Below are 19436 nucleotides of genomic sequence, written 5' to 3'. Positions count from 1 at the left end.
AAAACAAATACTTCCTGTAAAAATCTACATTGTATGATCAGTAGTCAAATATCAACAGGAATAATGGTTTTCAAAACACAGCAAGTGAATGATTTCAGGATTAAAATCATTCTTGCAGACAATCCATTTCAGAGGTTGAAATTCTTCTATGTTGTTACTTATTGTTTTGTTTCAGTCTGTGAGGCAGTGTAATACAGCCTGAAATCACGTGAAGGTCTTCTCTGTCAATCATTTGCCACAGTTATGTCTTAAGCAAAGCATAAAATAAGCATCCTCCTTCTACTATGTCACTACTAGAATGATCATTTTATGGTTTGCACTGATTGCACAAGCATGGTGGGATTCCATCAGCACACCACAACCTTTAAGCTGCTTCACAGATAGAAGTTGCATAGCTTCAAATCCAGAAAATATGCTGGTCAATCCATACCTTTGCTAGACACATCTGAGTAGTCCAATGCAATGATTCAGACATTGAAAACACATAAACAAAATGTGTTTCTGGGAGTCATCTATGACATCATGGACATCCACAAATGTAAAAAGATTAAAAACATCAAACAATGGAAAATCCAGGATGGCTCCAGCTGCCACAGACTGTGGTCATGTGTGTGTGTGTGTGTGTGTGTGTGTGTGTGTGTGTGTGTGTGTGTGCGCGCGCGGGCGCGCGCGCGCGCGCGCGCGCGCGCTCTTGTGCGTGTGTATTTTCGACAAAGGACTTGTTGGCTGGAAGCTCACTTTCCGATAGTCTTCCTGTTGTGCCTATCTGCGACTCAGCATCTCCATTATATGGTGGGTAGCAACTATTCTTTTCGTAAGATTAAAAGTATCCAAGAAAGAGACACCAATAATTTTGTGTACTTTCATTTGATAATGTCTTGTGGAGAAAGGCAAGATTAAAAGTATTCAAGACAAAGAAACCACTAATGAAATTTATCATAACTACTTCAGGTTTTTGCAGATTTTAGGGACATTATAAGGCTTATTCTACTGCCTTGTTCAGAATAAAGTACATCAGACTGGTTAAAATAAGAAACACCTGGTTTGAAACCACCTGTGAAACCCTGCATAGTGTGATGAGTGGGACATGTGTACAATGAAATATTAACCTAGTCATGGGCATCACATATAATCACTTTCATAACTTATGGATGACAGTTAATGGATCTAATGATGCCTGTACTGGATAACTCCACAGTGAGATTGTAAATGCATCCATCAGTATCTTTCTTTCCTTAGATCTGCAAAATTCTGTTTAAAGAAAAAGATCTCCTGATGGAAATATGCTTAATTTGAGAACCATAAGCAAACTGTCACACAGTTTCCCTCTTCAGTTAGTTGCTACATTGAATTTCCAAACTGCAGTTGGGTATCCTTTGAAGCAATTTGAATCAGCTGCTTCCTGAATCAGATGCTTCATTTTCTTTTTGTATCAAAACATTTTAAAGCCAGCTGTGCAATATTTTGTGCGCTGCTGTTTTACTCAATGAGCATGAAGCTATAGTGCTACAGATTCATCTCCTTGGACATGATGTATGATATTCTTCATGGTTTTCACATATGGTATGGTGAAGAACAATAGCAGATACCCAATTTGCTCTCCAACTCATCTGCAACAGAACAACTTTGCGTGAATTTCTAAACGAACTGTTTTATCGTACTCAGATGTGGTATGTTCTTGACATTAGATATTGTATGTGTGCACTGGAAACCCATTTGCATTGTTGTACTTTTATGCATTTGTCAGCACATCTAATAACTGGCATTTATGGACTGACATTTACAAAGGAAGATGAGGTGTGAGGCTAACAAGGAAAGAATGACGTACATTCAACCAGTTTCACAGGATCTGTAGCTACAGCAATGACCTGCTGTTTCCAAACCTTCCTGCCTATCACAACACTTTCTGCTAGCATTACACTTCGCATTCAAGCAAGTTGTCATCCGTGTTGATTATTTGTTCTGAACTATGATTTTGTTGTTTGTTTCTCATTTTTCTATTATTTGTTGTGTGATACTGAACAAAGTCAGAAGACAGTTTGTCAAACATCGCGAATGGATATGTACGACATCACTATCTTGACCAGGGAGTGCGGTACCAAGCAGTTGAGAGAAAGGCCTTGCATATATGCACCAACTTCAAGGAAAAAAGGTTGATGGTGCCTCCCTTCTCCCTGTTAACAGAATGATAACTGTTGTTAAGACTGGCAAGGAAATGTTCATGAAAGAGATGGTAACTGGAAAGTCATCCAAGCTAGAAATTTCCTGGAAATAGCGACTGAACAGATAAGAAGATTAGTATCACCGACCACCGATTCATTTACCAATGATGAGATATGACCTCAAGTTTCATCATCATCATTATTATCATTATTACTATGATTCCCCCCATGAATCATGGGCCTTACTGTTGGTGGGGAGGCTTGCATGCCTCAGCAATTCAGATAGCTGTACCATAGGTGCAACCACAATGAAGGGGTATCTGTTGACAGGCCACACAAACGTGTGGTTCCTGAAGAGGGGCAGCGGCCTTTTCAGTAGCTGGAGGGGCAACACTCTGGATGATTGACTGATCTGGCCTTGTAACACTAACCAAAACAGCCTTGCTGTGCTGGCACTGCGAATAGCTGAAAGCAAGGGGAAACTACAGCCGTAATTTTTTCCGAGGGCATACAGCTTTACTGTATGGTTAAATGATGATGGCATCCTCTTGTGTAAAATATTCCGCAGGTAAAATAGTCCCCCATTCGGATCTCTGGGCGGGGACTACTCAGGAGGACATCGTTACCAGGAGTAAGAAAAGTGACGTTTTACGGATCGGAGCATGGAATGTCAGATCCCTTACTCAGGCAGGTAGGTTAGAAAATTTAAAAAGGGAAATGGATAGCTTAAAGTTAGATGTAGTGGGAATTAGTGGAGTTTGGTGGCAGAAGGAACAAGACTTCTGGTCAGGTGAATACAGGGCTATAAATACAAAATCGAATAGCTGTTATCCAGGAGTAGGTTTAATAATGCATTTAAAAAAAATAGGAATAGTAAGTGAATATGGAATGGGGATAAGGAATGAAAGAGGAAGCCACCTGGTAGAATTTTGCACAGAGCACAACTTAATCATAGCTAATACTTGGTTCAAGAATCATGAAAGAAGGTTGTATATATGGAAGAGCCCTGGAGATACTGGAAGGTTTCACATAGATTATATAATCGTAAGACAGAGATTTAAGAAACAGTTTTAAATTGTAAGACATTTCCAGAGGCAGATGTGGACTCTGACCACAATTTATTGGTTATGAACTGTAGATTAAAACTGAAGAAACTGCAAAAAGGTGGAAATCTAAGAAGATGGGACCTGGATAAACTGACAGAACCATATGTTGTAGAGACTTTCAGGGAACGATTGACAAGAAAGGGGGAAAGAAATACAGTAGAAGAAGAATAGGTAGCTTTGAGAGATGAAATAGTGAAGGCAGCAGAGGATCAAGTAGGAAAAAAGACGAGGGCTACTAAAAATCCTTGGGTAACAGAAGAAACATTGAATTTAATTGATGAAAGGAGAAAATATAAAACTGCAGTAAATGAAGCAAGCAAAAAGGAATACAAACGTCTCAAAAATGAGATCAATAGGAAGTGCAAAATGGCTAATCAGGGATGGCTAAAGGACAAATGTAAGGATGTAGTGGCATGTATCACTAGGGGTAAGATAGATACTGCCTTACAAGAAAATTAGAGAGGTCTTTGGAGAAAAGAGAACCACTTGTATGAATATCAAGAGTTTGGATGGAAAACCAGTCCTATGCAAAGAAGAGAAAGCAGAAAGGTGGAAGGAGCATAAAGGGGGTCTATACAAGGGCGATGTACTTGAGAACAATATTATGGAAATGGAAGACGATGTAGATGAAGATGAAATGGGAGATATGATACTACATGAAGAGTTTGACAGAGCACTGAAAGACCCGAGTCGAAACAAGGCCCCGGGAGTAGACAACATTCCATTAGAACTACTGACAGCCTTGGGAGAGCCAGTCCTGACAAAACTCTACCATCTGGTGAGCAAGATGTATGAGACAGGTGAAATACCCTCAGACTGCCACTCTCCCCATGTCCCCTTCCCCACTCCACCTGCCTCCACCCCTCACACCAGACGAGCTGCAGTGCTGCCACCATGTAGTCAGCTGATTTAATGTAGCAGTGCCAAGGGGTGTGTGTGTGTGTGTGTGTGTGTGTGTGTGTGTGTGTGTGTGTGTGTGTGCATTTGGATTTTCCATTGTATAGTTCCTTGACAAGTATAAGAGAACACACAAACAAGAAATAGAAAACTGAAAAAAGCACATACAAAAGTAAATGAAATATGGAGCAAATATTTGACAAAAAAAAAAAAAATAAGAGAGTGAAACTAGTGAAAATATGAACAGGCATGTTGTGCTAAAGAGCGTTTCATGAACTTATAATATAAAATGACCTTTCTTAGGAATCTAAAAACAAGAAAAAGAGAGACAGAAAGAATATAACATCATGAAAACATGCGTTAAGCAACATGTCACTCAAAACTCAGCATCAACATGCATCATTGGATACACAGAAGAGCTAACTACAAGCAGAAATGAATGAAGTAAATGAGAGGAATGCATTAACAACTATAATGAACAACTACAAAGTGTATTGCACTTAGTGATATTACAATAAAGTGCAGCAAGTTCTATGAAATAGGTTCAGGGTATATTCTGTATGTTAAATAATGGATGAACAAAACTAATAATCACAAATCTTAAGACTCTACATACTACTAGGTATAACATGTAAATATGATCCTTTTTACCTGCACCGCTGCTTGGCTAGTGGGCACAGAGGCAGAGGAGGAAACAACTTGGCCACCTCCCATCGCAACAGTATTGGTCTGTGACAGCATGATACCAGGTGCCTGTGGTTGTCCTTGTGTGGCCCCTGGTGGCTGCTGGACACCTCCAGGTGCACTCATGGGAGCAGGAAGCGGAGGGGCACCCTGCTGTGGTCCATTGACAACCAGCAGTTATGATGCGCAACTATCACTGGGCCACACACTAATATGGCTACATAACCCTACATAACTACTGACACCACAATGGCATTTCAGTGAAACAACGCTAGCTAAGTTTCTAGTGTGACAGACAGCACACCCGTTTTTTGTGTAACCACCTGAATTATGGATGTCATTTTACACAAATTTTGGTAACACCTCTCGTTATCTTCGTAAGGTGCTGCAAGCACTAATGTTGGTTATACTCACTGTTGATCAAGTCCAAACAACAAATATAAACACAACAGTGCTGAAAACACCTGTCAGAATAACAAGTGCAGCAGACAAAATATTGTTCAAAATGAAAGCATTAACTAGGCTAGATGTTCAAAAAAATGTCTACTAACACCAAATTATTTCCCTGTCTCTGCATCACTCATTCTCATACTTGCACAATGTTGGCTACATGCACAACAGGCTTAATCTCACTGTATACAGAATAACCAAATTTTAAGTAGTGCAGGTTTAAGTACAATCCAGCATATATAAGCATTTCAAGGTAACAGCATCTACCTATAAGCTCCCATGTATTTTAATGAGTTCTACTGGTGTATACTGCCATATATCACTGTGGAACAATGCATGTGTCTGTATTAGTTGCAACTAGTCTATATCCCCGAAACATCTCCTCCTCATTGGGATTCATGGAACATGAAGAATCAGTGTGTGTGTGTGTGTGTGTGTGTGTGTGTGTGTACTTGTATGTGTGTGTCTGTGATCCTCTAGCAATCATTAAAAAAAACAGTCATAAAATACAATTCCGTTTTCCCATTTTTTCTGTTACAAAGTCATCAATATATGATGAAAGAAAAACATACCTGTCCCTGCCTTATTAGTGCCTGGCTTGACTTTGATTGCTGTATGACACGACGGAGACGATCCACAAATGTTGTCTGATCATTAGGGATAAACCCTAGGTACGCACGCTTCTCTGCTGTGTACAGGAGGATAAGTACTTTGATGTCACAAGCTGATGTTGGTGACATGCTCGTGAAATGAACACAGCCTGCCTGAAACACCATAAAGTTTACAACACTATGTGTACCACATATATATTAGCTACATTGTTATGTTTTTAAGGAAATGTGTTAGGTACACTTTTTGAACTTGATCTATGTAAATGTTGCTTCTGATGCTTCCATGTGGGACAGAGCATGAGGCGTAATTTTTAATATGAGACTGGTCAACATGAGAAAAAAAATAAAAACAGAAAAGTGATGCACGTGGTGACCACATTATGAAACTTTTAAACAATGCATTTGCTGTCAGGAAGACGTAGATTGAAAATACCAAGCAGTAATGGAAATTAGTACCAGAACTGGGAAAAAGAGAGATGTCATTCCAATCCATAGGTCGAGAATGACAGGAATCAGGTGATGGTATACTAGCAGAGGTTAAAATATAGCTAGTAATATAGTAGTATAAAGTTACACTTTAAGTAGTTGAAGGATACAAATTGATATATGGTAACTCACAGAACCACAACCCACTCTGGTGGGCAAAGAAAGGTGTCACTAATGCCAGCCAGTCGCCAATACAACTCATCTATTTTTCCACCTCTGCTGTTGATGGGTGGTGGGTGGTGGGGATCGACTACTCAAAAGAGGCACCACTGCAAATGTGTCACGTAGAATGTCAGTGCAGGGGTCCTCCTAGTGCCACCTGTGCCAGGCTTCACTATGTCCGTCTATTTATGTGGCTGCTGCTAGCCAGCTGCTCAGCCCTTTTTGTCTTTGCTCGTGCTACTGCGCATGGATTGTTCTTTGAATACAAAATTATTGCTGTTATACTAAATTACTCTTGTGGTTTGTTCTTTAGGACTGTATACTATGTTTGTGACATTTGTATTGAATTTGAACTGTAAAATATATCAGTCAACTTGTGTGGTGCAATATTATTGATGCTATGAGTTAAAAAGTAAGTACTAAAGAGGATGGGATGCTATTATTTGTGTGGTCCCAGACAAGGAAGTACGGCAAATTAGCCCGACAATTTGACGACCTCACCTTGGATGGTGGGGATTTTAAGGTCACACAAAACTGACAACCTGAAATTGCCACTTATCCAATTCCAAAGTCAGGGCAACTATTCATCACTCTCTCACGTGGGCAGTATTTTTAAAAAATTGACCGGGCTAAAAGTTACTTGCAGCTGCCCCTTGATCAAGAATCACAGAAGACACCCCTTGACGAAGAATCACAGAAGACATTGGTTGTCAACACGCCACATGGTTTTAATGTTTGGTTTTCGGCATGGCACTTTCTCAATAGTTCCTCAAACAATTGCTTACAGATGTTCTAGACTGCATTAATTATTTAGATGATGTTGTTGTCACTGGGGCCACAAATGAGGAACATTTACAGAATCTGTTCTCACACAAGCCTTACTCTCCATGCCTTGCCTCACCACTTTCCAGCTGTGGAACCAGTTGGCAGTGGCTGCTGATGTCTCTGAATGGGACTTGGACACTGTATTAGCACATTGCAATGTCAACATCTCTGAACAGCCTATGCTTTCAAAATGCTCAATGCCACCCAGCAGAAGTATTCCCATAAGGGCAAGGTAGCACTTGCAATCTTTTTGCATTAAAAAAGTCCTACATTTTTCTCTATGTAGCCAAGTTCCACTTAATCACTGATCATAAGCCTTCGATAACACACTTTGACTCGGCTGCTAAGCCTCCTGATCAAGTGACCCATTGGTTCCAGCTATCAGCTCTTTTTCTCTGCAGATGTAATTATGATATGCAATTCTGAAATACCACACAGCACACAAATGTTGATGCCCTTCGCACCATCCAATGGGCCCTGATCCAGTGTTCAGACAAGATGAGGCCCTTTGTTTCTACTTAGATAATGAGGGCAGCAAACTGTGGACTACTTTCTCATCAATGGATCATGAATCACTGGTACCTTGGGAAAGGGTACAATATTGCAGGGATGGCCAGATTAGGTACCCAGTCACGACTTTAACCCCCTATAGAACTATTTTCACCTCTGTCATAGGCTCAGTCTTGTGGACTGCATCTTATGATACGAAGACAAAAACCCTCCACAAGTGGTTCTTACACAACCCCATCAGCCAGATGTCCTGCATCTCCTGAATCATTTAGGGTGTGTGTCATACCAAGATGCTTCCCAGGCTCTATGTCTTGCAGCCTTGGGAGAGGATTCATCTCGATTTTGCCAGCCCTTTTCTGGACGCCATTTGGTTGATAGTCACTGACACTTACTCCCAGTTTTCCTATATTGTTAACCACTGCTCCACCGTTGTTAAGGTCATCATTAAGGCACCATATACAACAATAAACCTATTATAGAGGTGAAAACATTGCTGTTGGGGGGGGGGGGGGGGGGGAGGGGGTTAGAGTTCCAATTGGGTAACTGATCCGGCCATCCCTGCAGGATGATGTGCTTTCTGCAGTACTGTACCCATGCTCTTCCCCATAGGAGGCCTTCCCTGCACAGCTGGGTCAGATAATGGGCCCCAGTTCTGAGAACAGCTTTTTGCCACCAAAATGGCATTCAACACATCATGTCACCAGCTTTCCCACCCCCAATCCAATCAGGAAGCTGAGAGATTTGTTTGCACTTTCAAATCCATATGAGAAAATATGTTGACCATTCGCTTACAAATGATGTTCTAGCCCTTTTTGCAAGTTCATACAGGGGTACACTGATGGACAAAAGGAAGGGGTGGGGGTGTAGAATCTGGCAGAGCTCTTTCATGGCCACCAGCTGCGCACACTCCTAAATTTCCAGCTGCTGAGACAAGTTACACTGCCCACTTCACCATCTCCAGACTTTGCGGCAGGCACCCGAGTGTGAGTGCGGGGTTCTGAGCATCAGGACAAATGGATTCTGACAGTCATTTGAAGCTAATGAGTCACTGTGTGTTCATCTTGAACACAGATAAAAGGACAGTAACCAGTCATCAAAACCAACTCCACCTGCGGCAGGTGGTCAACCATCTTCATCCCCAGTCACACTCCAGGATGCTCCTCGCGACAATGCCATGTGTCATTTCTCTCCTTCTCCATCTCCTTCTATTCCCACTTGAGCTCTGGAGTCTTCCCTTCCTCCTTATCTGCAGTCTAGTACATCACCCTGTGCACTCATCACTCTCCTTTCCTCAGTCATCTGTCGAGGACCAGACACCGGAGGAGCCACAGCAGGTGGTGCCACCAGACTGTCCCGAGCAGCATCTCCAACTGGGGCACCCCAAACGTTTGGAGCCATACATGGAAATGGAGTGGCATCCAGCACCCTTCTCATCATCGCCATGACCCAGGTACTGGCAGCAAGTGGGCTCCTTCCGGCCACACGCCCCTGTGCTGGAAAACCGGGAGCTGGTCCAGCCTGCATGCCCCCCTGACACTTCCACAGACATCACTCTTGTCTGGCATGCCCATCGGCATAAGTAACGAATCTGGAAAGACGGCGTCAGTCATCGAGCAGCCGCACGTGCAGCAGCATTGAGATAGATCAGTTATGCTGCGTTATTTTAGGAGGAGTAGGCGTTCGCATCTTACAGTTTTTAAAGCAATAGACAACATTTCTATTGCTACCAATAATTACATAGGCACCCAAGTCATCTTGCATGGGCCATCAGTGTTTTGCGGTGCAGTTTTCAACTTTACTCTCGCTAACAAGGTTACGAATGAACATGGTAATGGCTCGGTCACCGTTGCTCTTGTACGTGGACCAGAAGTCGATAAAGTAAAAGGGCTAGATAATTTCAACGCACGTGATGTCATAGCTTATCGGACATTTCAGATTTGTGAAGTTTACAACAGAGATAAGGGTTCATCATATTACATGTCGACTATGCCTTTGGTTCTAAGAACCAGGAATCATCGTAAAATAAATGAATCGGAATCTGTCTCAGTGTGGGTGAAACGTGTTCTGGGAACAGCTTTTTGCCACTTTTTACAAGCAAAATGGCATTCAACACATCATGTCACCAGCTTTCCCATCCCCAATCCAATCAGGAAGCTCTTTTGACAACTGTAAAAAGATTGCACTCGTTCGTAAGTGTGTAAGGCACTTATTGCAAGAAGACTGTCATGTAACTGTGTATGCAGTTTCAGAAGAACTTAATTTGAATGAAAGTTAGTGCTACCAGTACGACCCTCACACAAACAGTCAAAGTGCTGAAGGGCAGATTCCTTGGTCACCAGCCTCGCAACAGGTCAAATGACAACCTTCAAGAACAAAGCGAATGTTGATCGCAATCTTTCATAGTGAAGGAGTAGTCCACCATGAGTATGCACCTCCAGGTCAAACAGTGAACCAAACTCTTTACAATGAAGTCTTGAAGTCTGCGACAAGCAATTAAATGTCACCAAACTAATTTGTGCTTTCTCAGAACTGGTTACTGTATGACAATGCAATACCCTATACTGCTTTCTTTATCTTTTACCAAGTATCTGGCCAGATATTCTGTTACTAACATCCCATATCTGCCATACTCACCCGACCTCACGCATTGTGATTTGTTTTGTTTCCGCGAGTGAAAAGGCAACTGAAAGCAAAGCTTCATCAAGATATCACAGACATCCAATTGGCTGTGACAAATCAGCTTACAAGCATGACAGTTGAATATTTTCCTGCTTGCTTCCAAGACCTAAAGGAATGTTGGCAAATGAGTATAGACAGCCAGGGGGACTACTTTGAGGAGGAGCTAGGATCATTAATTGGTAAGTGCAATTCTCTAGTTAAAAAAAAAAAAAAAGGATAGAGAGAGAGAAAACTGTTCTGGAACTTCTCTGATAAAGGGAGTACATGAATCAAACTAGAAACTAGAGCAGCTCCTCAAAAATATTAAAATACTCATTCCAGTTAAACTCACAATGGTTATTTAAAATCTGTTTTGGAGAGCACTTTCTGTTGTTCCAGACCAAATTTTAAATGAATAGTGTGTGTTTAATAAAAATGAGCATTTTAACATCTCTTAGGAGCTGCTCTAGTGATCTGATACTTTGACATTGTATGTTAAACATGTAATGCATTGATATGCTGAAACAAATTGTTCAGGTGTTTCCTTGTGGGAAAGAAGATGGTAAAACTGTGTCCTTGTGGCCCTTCCAAGCTCGTCAACAACACATCAGTAATCAAGAATGACAAGAAGACAGAGCATGACCGAAGAAAGTGACCCCTGCTAACTGCAATGAACACAGCGGTGGTGATATGTTCCCTCTCTGTTCTTCACTTTTTTTTTTTGTTCACCTACAAGGGTCATTCAATAATTAAAGAGACAAATTGGTCTGGAGAAAAAAGCATTTATTTTTACAAAACAATACTTTTTCTACTTTTCAACACAATCTCTTTGAACATTTATGCATTTGTTCCAACAGGCTACAAGCTTTCTTATTCCGGCTGCAAAGAACTCTTTATCTTGATGTTTGAACCAATTTCCCACAAACTTTTTCATGTCCTCATTGTCCTGGAACTTCTTCCCACATAATGCCTCCTTCAGTACACCAATCAAATGGAAATCACTAGGTGCTAAATCACGACTGTAAGGGGGATGAGGCAGTACTTCCCAGACCATTTTGTCGATAGTTTCACAGGTTGGTTGAGCAATATGAGGACGTGTCTTGTCTTGCTGGAGAATCACACCTTTCCTCTGAGATCCGGGACATCTCTCTCTCTTGGTTGGCTTCACCTAGTTTAAAAGCAAATCCGAGTAGTACTGGATGTTCATTGTACGCTGCTCTTTGAGGTAATCACAATAAACTGGACCTTCAGCATCCCAAAACACCGTCAACATGGCTTTTCCTGCTGATGCTTGGGTTTTGAATTTTTTCTTGACAGGTGAGTTGGTGTGCTTCCACTCCACGCTTTGTCTTTTTGATTCTTGCTCAGAACAGTGAACCCAAGTTTCATCACAAGTTAAAATTTTGTTGAGGAAGTGTTATCTCCTCTTTCATAATGTTCCTTTAACTCTGTGCACATTCCCAACCTTGTTTCCTTGTGTAGTTTTGTCAACTCCTTTTCGACCCATCTTGCACATGCTTTGTGGTACTTCAGCTTGTATCGATAATGTTACGAACTGTACCGGTACTAACTTGAACCTTAAGAAGTATCATTTCCACAGTCACACAGTGGTAGGCACAAATAATGTCATCAATTCGACTTTCAAGTGAGGCAGTTGAAACTGCAACTGGTCGGTCAGAACAGTGTTCATCAGTCACTGAGCCGTGACCATTTTTTAACTGCTCTGAAAAATTTGCACATTTCATACAACCTTCACCATAAACTTTAGACATTCTACAGTATATATTCACTGGTTTCTCACCTTCAGCAAGTAAAAAACGAATAACAGAACGTTGTTCAACGAATTTGGATGTTTCAAGCAGACTTGCCACCTTGAAATGTAATTTTGAGGTTATAAACAAAACAATGTTGATACATTAGCTGATCAGGGCTCGTCCCAGTGATGCCAACTTAAAATGATAAAAGTACCAAACTTGCCCTACCAACAGTTTTTCCCCACACCAATTTGTCTCTTTGATTATCGAATGATCCTTGTATTTCATAATCTCCTGATGTACAATGAACTTAGCAACATTGCAACATCTCCTTTTTGTCCTTTTGTATCTTGCATTTTATTTGTTAAATTACTTCATAATTTACTGATGTGCACCTTTCTATTATGCACAAACAGCCTGATCATTAGAATAACTGTTTTATCTTCTCACCTACTCTTCCCATATTTTACTATTATTAGCTGTGGAACACTTTCACTACCCTAACTTAAACTGCCAAGATTCTTTTCCTAGTGTTTTCTGTTTTAATGCGTTAATTTAATTGTGCAATTGAATATAATAGAGGGAAACACTCCATGTGGGAAAAATATATCTAAAAACAAAGATGATGTAACTTACCAAACGAAAGTGTTGGTATGTTGATAGAGACACTAACAAACACTAACACACACACACACAAAATTCAAGCTTTCGCAACCCACGGTTGCTTCATCAGGAAAGAGGGAAGGAGAGGGAAAGACGAAAGGATGTGGGTTTTAAGGGAGAGGGTAAGGAGTCATTCAAATCCCGGGAGCGGAAAGACTTACCTTAGGGGGGAAAAAGGGACAGGTGTACACTCGCACACACACACATATCCATTCGCACATATACACACACAAGCAGACATATGTAAAGGCAAAGAGTTTGGGCAGAGATGTCAGTCGAGGTGGAAGTACAGAGGGAAAGATGATGTTGAATGACAGGTGAGGTATGGGCGGCGGCAACTTGAAATTAGCGGAGGTTGAGGCCTGGTGGGTAACGGGAAGAGAGGATATGTTGAAGGGCAAGTTCCCATCTCCGGAGTTCTGATAGGTTGGTGTTAGTGGGGAGTATCCAGATAACCTGGACGGCGTAACACTGTGCCAAGATGTGCTGGTCGTGCACCAAGGCATGTTTAGCCACAGGGTGATCCTCATTACCAACAAACACTGTCTGCCTGTGTCCGTTCATGCAAATGGACAGTTTGTGTGTGTGTTTGTGTTTGTTAGTGTCTCTATTAACATACCAACACTTTCGTTTGGTAAGTTACATCATCTTTGTTTTTAGATATAATTATGTAATTGAGCATACAGCATGCCTTCTAGCAGGTGTCCACCTATGTCTATCTCAAAGAGCAGCACCATAGAACACACAGTAGTTTAAATGACTCAGTACATGACTGTATACTCTGTGATGAGATATTCTCAGCCACATTTTTCCTTTTTATATTTATTGTAAGTAAATGGAAGTTCTTACGAACAATATTTTTCTGGGTATTTAGATTTGAAGATGACTGTTGGCATAAACGAAACCTGTCATATCATTGTATAAATTTGCAATTTAGACAATTAAAACAATTTTATGTGGACAATGAAGATAACTATTGGTCATATTTGGCCTTGTCAAGTCTTACAATAATACTAAACGATGTAAAATCCATGTTGGAATATAACAATATCATGAAAAGGACACTTGCTATTCACCATATAGTGGATATGCTGAGTTGCAAATAGGCACAACAAAAAGACTGTCATAACATAAGTTTTCACCATCAAGGCCTTTGTCGAAAATAGACACCCCCCCCCCCACACACACAAAGTGACTGCAGTCTCTGGCAGCTGAAGCCACACTGCAGCAGCAGTGCATGGTTGTAGTGGCAATTGGGTGGGGGTAAGGAGGAGGTTGGTGCAGGGAGGGGGAGGACTAGCAGGATAGGGATAGTGGACAGTGAAGTGCTGCTACCAAGCATGCAAACATGAGGTGGAGAGAGGATAGGGCAGCTAGGTGCAGTTGGGAGGTTAAACGGAGGGCAGGCGAAAGTTGAGGGGAGGTGGGGGGTTGTGGAAAAGGGGAGAAGTAAAAAGACTGGGCGTATTGGTGGAATAAGGGCATTGTAGTGATGGAATGGGAACAAGGAAGAAGCTGGATGGATGAGAAAAATGACTATCGAAGGTAGAGGCCGGGAAGGTTATGGGAATGTAGGATATATTGTACGGAGAATTCCCATCTGTGCAATTTAGAATAGCTGGTGTTGGTGGGATCCATATGGTACAGGCTGTGAAGCAGTCACTGAAATGAAGGATGTCATATTTGGCAGCTTGCTCAGCAACAGAGTGGTCCACTTGTTTCTTGGCCACAGTTTGTCAGTGGCCATTCATGCAGACAGACAGCTTGTTGGTTGTCATTGACGCACGGAATGCACCACAGTGGCTGCAGCTTAGGCTTGTAGATCACATGACTGGTTTCACAGGTAGGCCTGCCTTTGATGGGATAGGTGATGTTTGTGACCAGACTGGAATCGGTGGTTGTAGAAGGATGTGTGGGACAGGTCTTGCAGCTGGGTCTACTACAGGGATATGAGCCACGAGGTAAGGGGTAAGGGGTTGGGAGCAGAGGTTGGGTAGGGATGGACTAGTATACTGTGTAGGTTCAGTGAATGGCGGAATACCCCTGTGGGAGGTGTGGGAAGGATAGTGGGCAGGACATTTCTCATTCCAGGGCATGACGAGAGGTAGTCGAGACCCAGTGCAAAAGGTAATTCAGTTGCTCCAGTCTTCACTGGTACTGAGTTACGTAGGGAATGCTGCTGTGTGGCTGGACGGTGGGACTTTGGGAGGTTGTGGAAGACTGTAAAGATAAGCTAAGTACAAGTTTGGGAGGATATTTACGGTCTGTGAAGGCCTCAGTGAGACCCTCGGTATATTTCCAGAGGGACTCCTCATCACTGCAGATGCAACGACCACAGGTGACTAGGGACTTCTTGGCATGGAATGGGTGGCAGCTGCCGAAGTGGAGGTATTGCATGTGGGTAGTACGTTTGAGATGGACAGAGGTACTGATGTAGCCATCTCTGTGGTAGAGGTCAACATCTAGGAAGGTGGTTTGTTGAGTTGAGTAGAACCAGCTGAAGAAAATGGGGGGAGAAGCTGTTGAGGTTCTGGAATAATGTGGATAGGGTGTCCTCACCCTTGACCAGATCAGAAAGATGTCATGAATGAATATGAACCAGGTGAGTGGTTTAGGACTTTGGGTTTTAGGAAAGTTTCCTCTAGATGGACCATGAATAGGCTGCCATAGGACGGTGCCACACAGGTGCCCAAAGCCATATCCCAGATTTGTTTATAGGTAATGCCTTCAAAGGAGAAGTAAATGCGGGTGAGGAAATAGTTGGTCATGGTGATTAGGAAGGAAGTTGTTGGTTTGGAATCCATTAGACGTTTAGAAAGGTAGTGTTCAACAGCAGTAAGGCCATGGGCATTACGGATGTTAGTGTAAAGGGAGATGGCATCAATAGTGACGAACAGTGGACCTTGTGGTAAAGGGGACAGGAACTGTGGGGAGTCGGTGGAGGAAATGGGTGGTATCTTTTGTATAAGGGAGTAGGTTCTGGGTAGTAGGCTGAAGGTGTTGGTCTACAAGAGCAAAGATTCTCTCAGTGGGGGCACAGTATGGACTTTAGGAAGCACACAGAAGGTAGGAGTGTGGGGAGTGGTAGGGGTGAGCAGAGAGATGGACTCCGGGGAGAGGTTCTGCAATGGGCCTAAGGACTTGAGGAGAGACTGGAGACATTGCTGGATTTCTGGATTGGGGTCACTGGCAAGGTTTGCAGAGGGATGTATCTGACAGCTGGTGGAATCCCCCACCCCTACCCTGCTATCCCACCCCTTCCTCGCCTTAGCTTTCTCCTTACCCCCACCCAGTTGCCACTCCCATTGCTCGCAATGTGGTTTCAGCTGCCAGAGGCTGCAGTCTGTGTGTGTGTGTGTGTGTGTGTGTGTGTGTGTGTGTGTGTGTGTGCGCGCGCGTGTATGTCGTCTATTTTTTACAAAGGCCTTGATGGCTGAAAGCTTATATCGTGACAGTCTTTTTGTTGTGCCTATCTGTGATCCAGCATCTCTGCTATATGGTGAGTAGCAACTTTCCTTTTCGTAATTTTCTTATAATAATACTAACATATTACAGAAGGAAAGCAAAACATTGGATGACAAAGGTGTAACACAGAGTAACAAGAGAAATCAGTGGGGAAAAAAGAAAAAAAACCTTGGAATTAAATTAATTGTGATAACATATTTTCATATTAAAACATTGTGATCAAAAATACTGTCATAAAATGGCATCGAGTTCCTGCAATATGGGACAATGTGCCCTTGTAGAGCCTCAGCATTTCTATTATTTTTATCCACTACCTGTACCTATTAAAATACCTGATAATTTAATGAAAGTCTGTTACTACTCACTGTAAAGATGACACGCTGAGTTGCAGCGAGGCAAGGCAAAAAGACTGTTACATATCAGCTTCTGGCCAAAGCCTTCTTTGAAACACACACACACACACACACACACACACACACACACGACTCCCATCCTTGGCCACTTCAGTCAAGTGTGTGTGATGTGTGCTTGCTTGCAGAATGTATGTGTGTTTTTCTTTTTTGAAGAAGACTTTGGCCAAAATCTCATATGTAACAGACATTTAGTTGTGCCTGTTGGCAACTCAACATGTCACAAGTAAATAGTTCCAAACTTTTTTTTACAAAAATGACTACTAACAACAATCAAATACTACTCTGTAAAGTAAGTAATATGAACTAATGACTTACAAATCCAGAACTCATAACTTTGGTCAGTGATTCAAGAGCTTCACAGTTCTGTGGATGGAAGAGAACAGACTTCGAATTTTTCAGGTAAATTCCACCAATATTTCCTATCAGTTGTTTTGGCATCAGCTGCATTATAAGTTTCTGTGGCCATGAGTCGGCTTTCCTGCAAGAAAAATATATTAGCTGTAAGCATCAAATTTGTGTTACTAAGATTTCATTATAAATAGAGTAAAATCTCACTGCATCACTCTCACATCACACTAGACACTTGCTTTTCTTTTCCTGAGTTCTGAATCATTTTTTTAGTATGTGAACTTCTTACGTCAATTGTTAAAAGCACTGCAATTAAGGTGCAAAACATTTTTGAATCCCTCATGCTGAATATTTTAAAATAGTGCCAACAAATATTTTGGACTACATTGGATTGTAAGACACAATGGAAGAGCTTAGGAGGGATCAATGAACATCACTGCCAGAAATGACTTATTGTAGTTTTTCACATACAGTGGTATATTAATGTACAGCTCTCAGGTTTCCAGTTGGGTCAGTTCATCTAAATGGTGTGACATTTCGTTAAGCGTCACTCTCATGTCTTCTGTCAACATCACTTCCCCAGATGACAATGGGAGTGTCACTCAGTGAAATACTGCACAATTTTGACAAGTAATATGAACTAATGACTTACAAATTCAGAACTCACAACTTTGGTCAGTGATTCAAGAGCTTCACAGTTCTGTGGATGGAAGAGAACAGACTTTGAACTAAGAGACTTGATACTTGGAACGCATTTATAACCTGAAAATAATATTCCTATCACCTGCAACTTCGTGTTCGTAAACAATAAAAACAAGATAAAGTAAATATACAGGCTGTGTATTTGTTCAGACATATTGTCAAGCACTGGCATGACAATCAAGAATGGAAGAGCAGAGAGGGCTGTGAGATGATATCAGCCAATAGTACGCTGATAGACTCCTCCCTAGGACACCACCGAGATAGAAGCAGCATCTAGCCCAAGAGAATAGAAGTGCCCCATGTTGAAGCAGAGCCAACTTACAAATGCTACAGCAGTGACTCAGAACCTGTATTGATTCACCTGTATTACGAATTGCATATACTGAAGAGCTTGCTTAGGTTTGTCTGTCGCTCCTTGCCTGCGACACGTCTATATCTCAAGTTAAATATTGTAATCATTTGCTTTTGTAATAAACTCCACTAATACAATTTGCTTGGTTGTTGTCTAGAGTTCTGAGACAGCAGCTTTCCTTAGACGAGTGGGCAGAACACAACATTGGCGATGACGTGTACCACGAACCACGAGCCAACGGCCACCACTGCTTCCCTGTTTTGACTTTTTGAGGGCTATTGTTTTGCTAGCGCTTCAATTCCCTCTTCTCTTTTCTTTGCAGGGGTGTTTACTTGGTTTAACAGGCTCTTATCGTGTTTTGTTAATCAGTGTTTTCAGGGGAGAGTTGCAGAAGTTTTCCTTGCTTTTGTACTTATTTTTCTTGCTTGCCTTGTCTGTTTATTACATTTGTCTCTTCCAACATGCCCACCCCACCTACCTCACCCCTGCTCAGATGCCACAGCAGAAAGCGATAGTTGCAACACAGCTAATGCAGATGTTTCAGTTCAGACACAGCAAATATCCTCACTGCTAAACACGGTACAGCAGCTCCTGGTGAACCAAACTACTGATGCAGCACAAGCAACACCTATAGCAGCTAACTGCTATACCACATTTTCGCAAGTTTCATGAACAAGGAGAGGAATGGCTCGAGTGGTTGCAACGGTTTGAACCCCATGTACTTGCTCACAACGTATAGGTACTGTGAAGTTGCATTATTTACTGTCCACAGTAGGAAGTACAGTGTTCCGCCTCATTCAAAAACTCTTTCCTAACGCCACTCTGAGTGAACTTTCGTATGATCAAGTTGTGGATTCGCTAACTAACTATTATGACCAACAAGTGAATGTGGTAGTGGCTAGGAACCAATACTTGAATTGCAAGGAACAGCCAGAACAAACTTATCATGAGTGGGTAACAGATTTGCAGGGTATGACGATGAGGAAATGCAAATTCAAAAGTGCTTGGGGTGCTTTATATTCAGATGTTATGTTGCGTGATGCGATTGTGTACAGTGTAACTGATGTCAAACTCCAAGAACAGATTTTGAAACAGTTTGATCCATCATTTCAGCGAGTAGTGTAAATACTAGATCAGTACGATGCAGGTGCCCGGTCGGCCGACAAATTTGAGCAGCCAGCAATTTGT

General features: G+C 41.8%; 1 protein-coding gene across 5 annotated transcripts in view; it reads right to left on the bottom strand.

Annotated features, from left to right (window-relative positions):
* Positions 1-19436, bottom strand: part of LOC126412360 (mediator of RNA polymerase II transcription subunit 25) — a 152926-nt gene that overhangs the window by 51734 nt on the left and 81756 nt on the right. For 3 of the 5 annotated variants that reach the window (XM_050081919.1, XM_050081920.1, XM_050081918.1), the window contains exons 11-13: positions 17162-17324; positions 5872-6063; positions 4817-5002 (exon numbers count right to left, since the gene is read on the bottom strand). In XM_050081919.1, the coding sequence (XP_049937876.1) occupies positions 4817-5002; positions 5872-6063; positions 17162-17324 (541 nt within the window). The remainder of the gene's footprint in view (positions 1-4816; positions 5003-5871; positions 6064-17161; positions 17325-19436) is intronic. The other 2 variants (XM_050081921.1, XM_050081922.1) reach the window with 2 other exon arrangements.

The sequence above is a fragment of the Schistocerca serialis genome, chromosome 7 (genome assembly GCF_023864345.2).
Source record: "Schistocerca serialis cubense isolate TAMUIC-IGC-003099 chromosome 7, iqSchSeri2.2, whole genome shotgun sequence".
Classification (NCBI taxonomy): Eukaryota; Metazoa; Arthropoda; class Insecta; order Orthoptera; family Acrididae; genus Schistocerca; species Schistocerca serialis.
The sequence above is the reverse complement of the archived record's forward strand: the minus strand, read 5'-3'. Positions and strand labels throughout refer to the sequence as shown.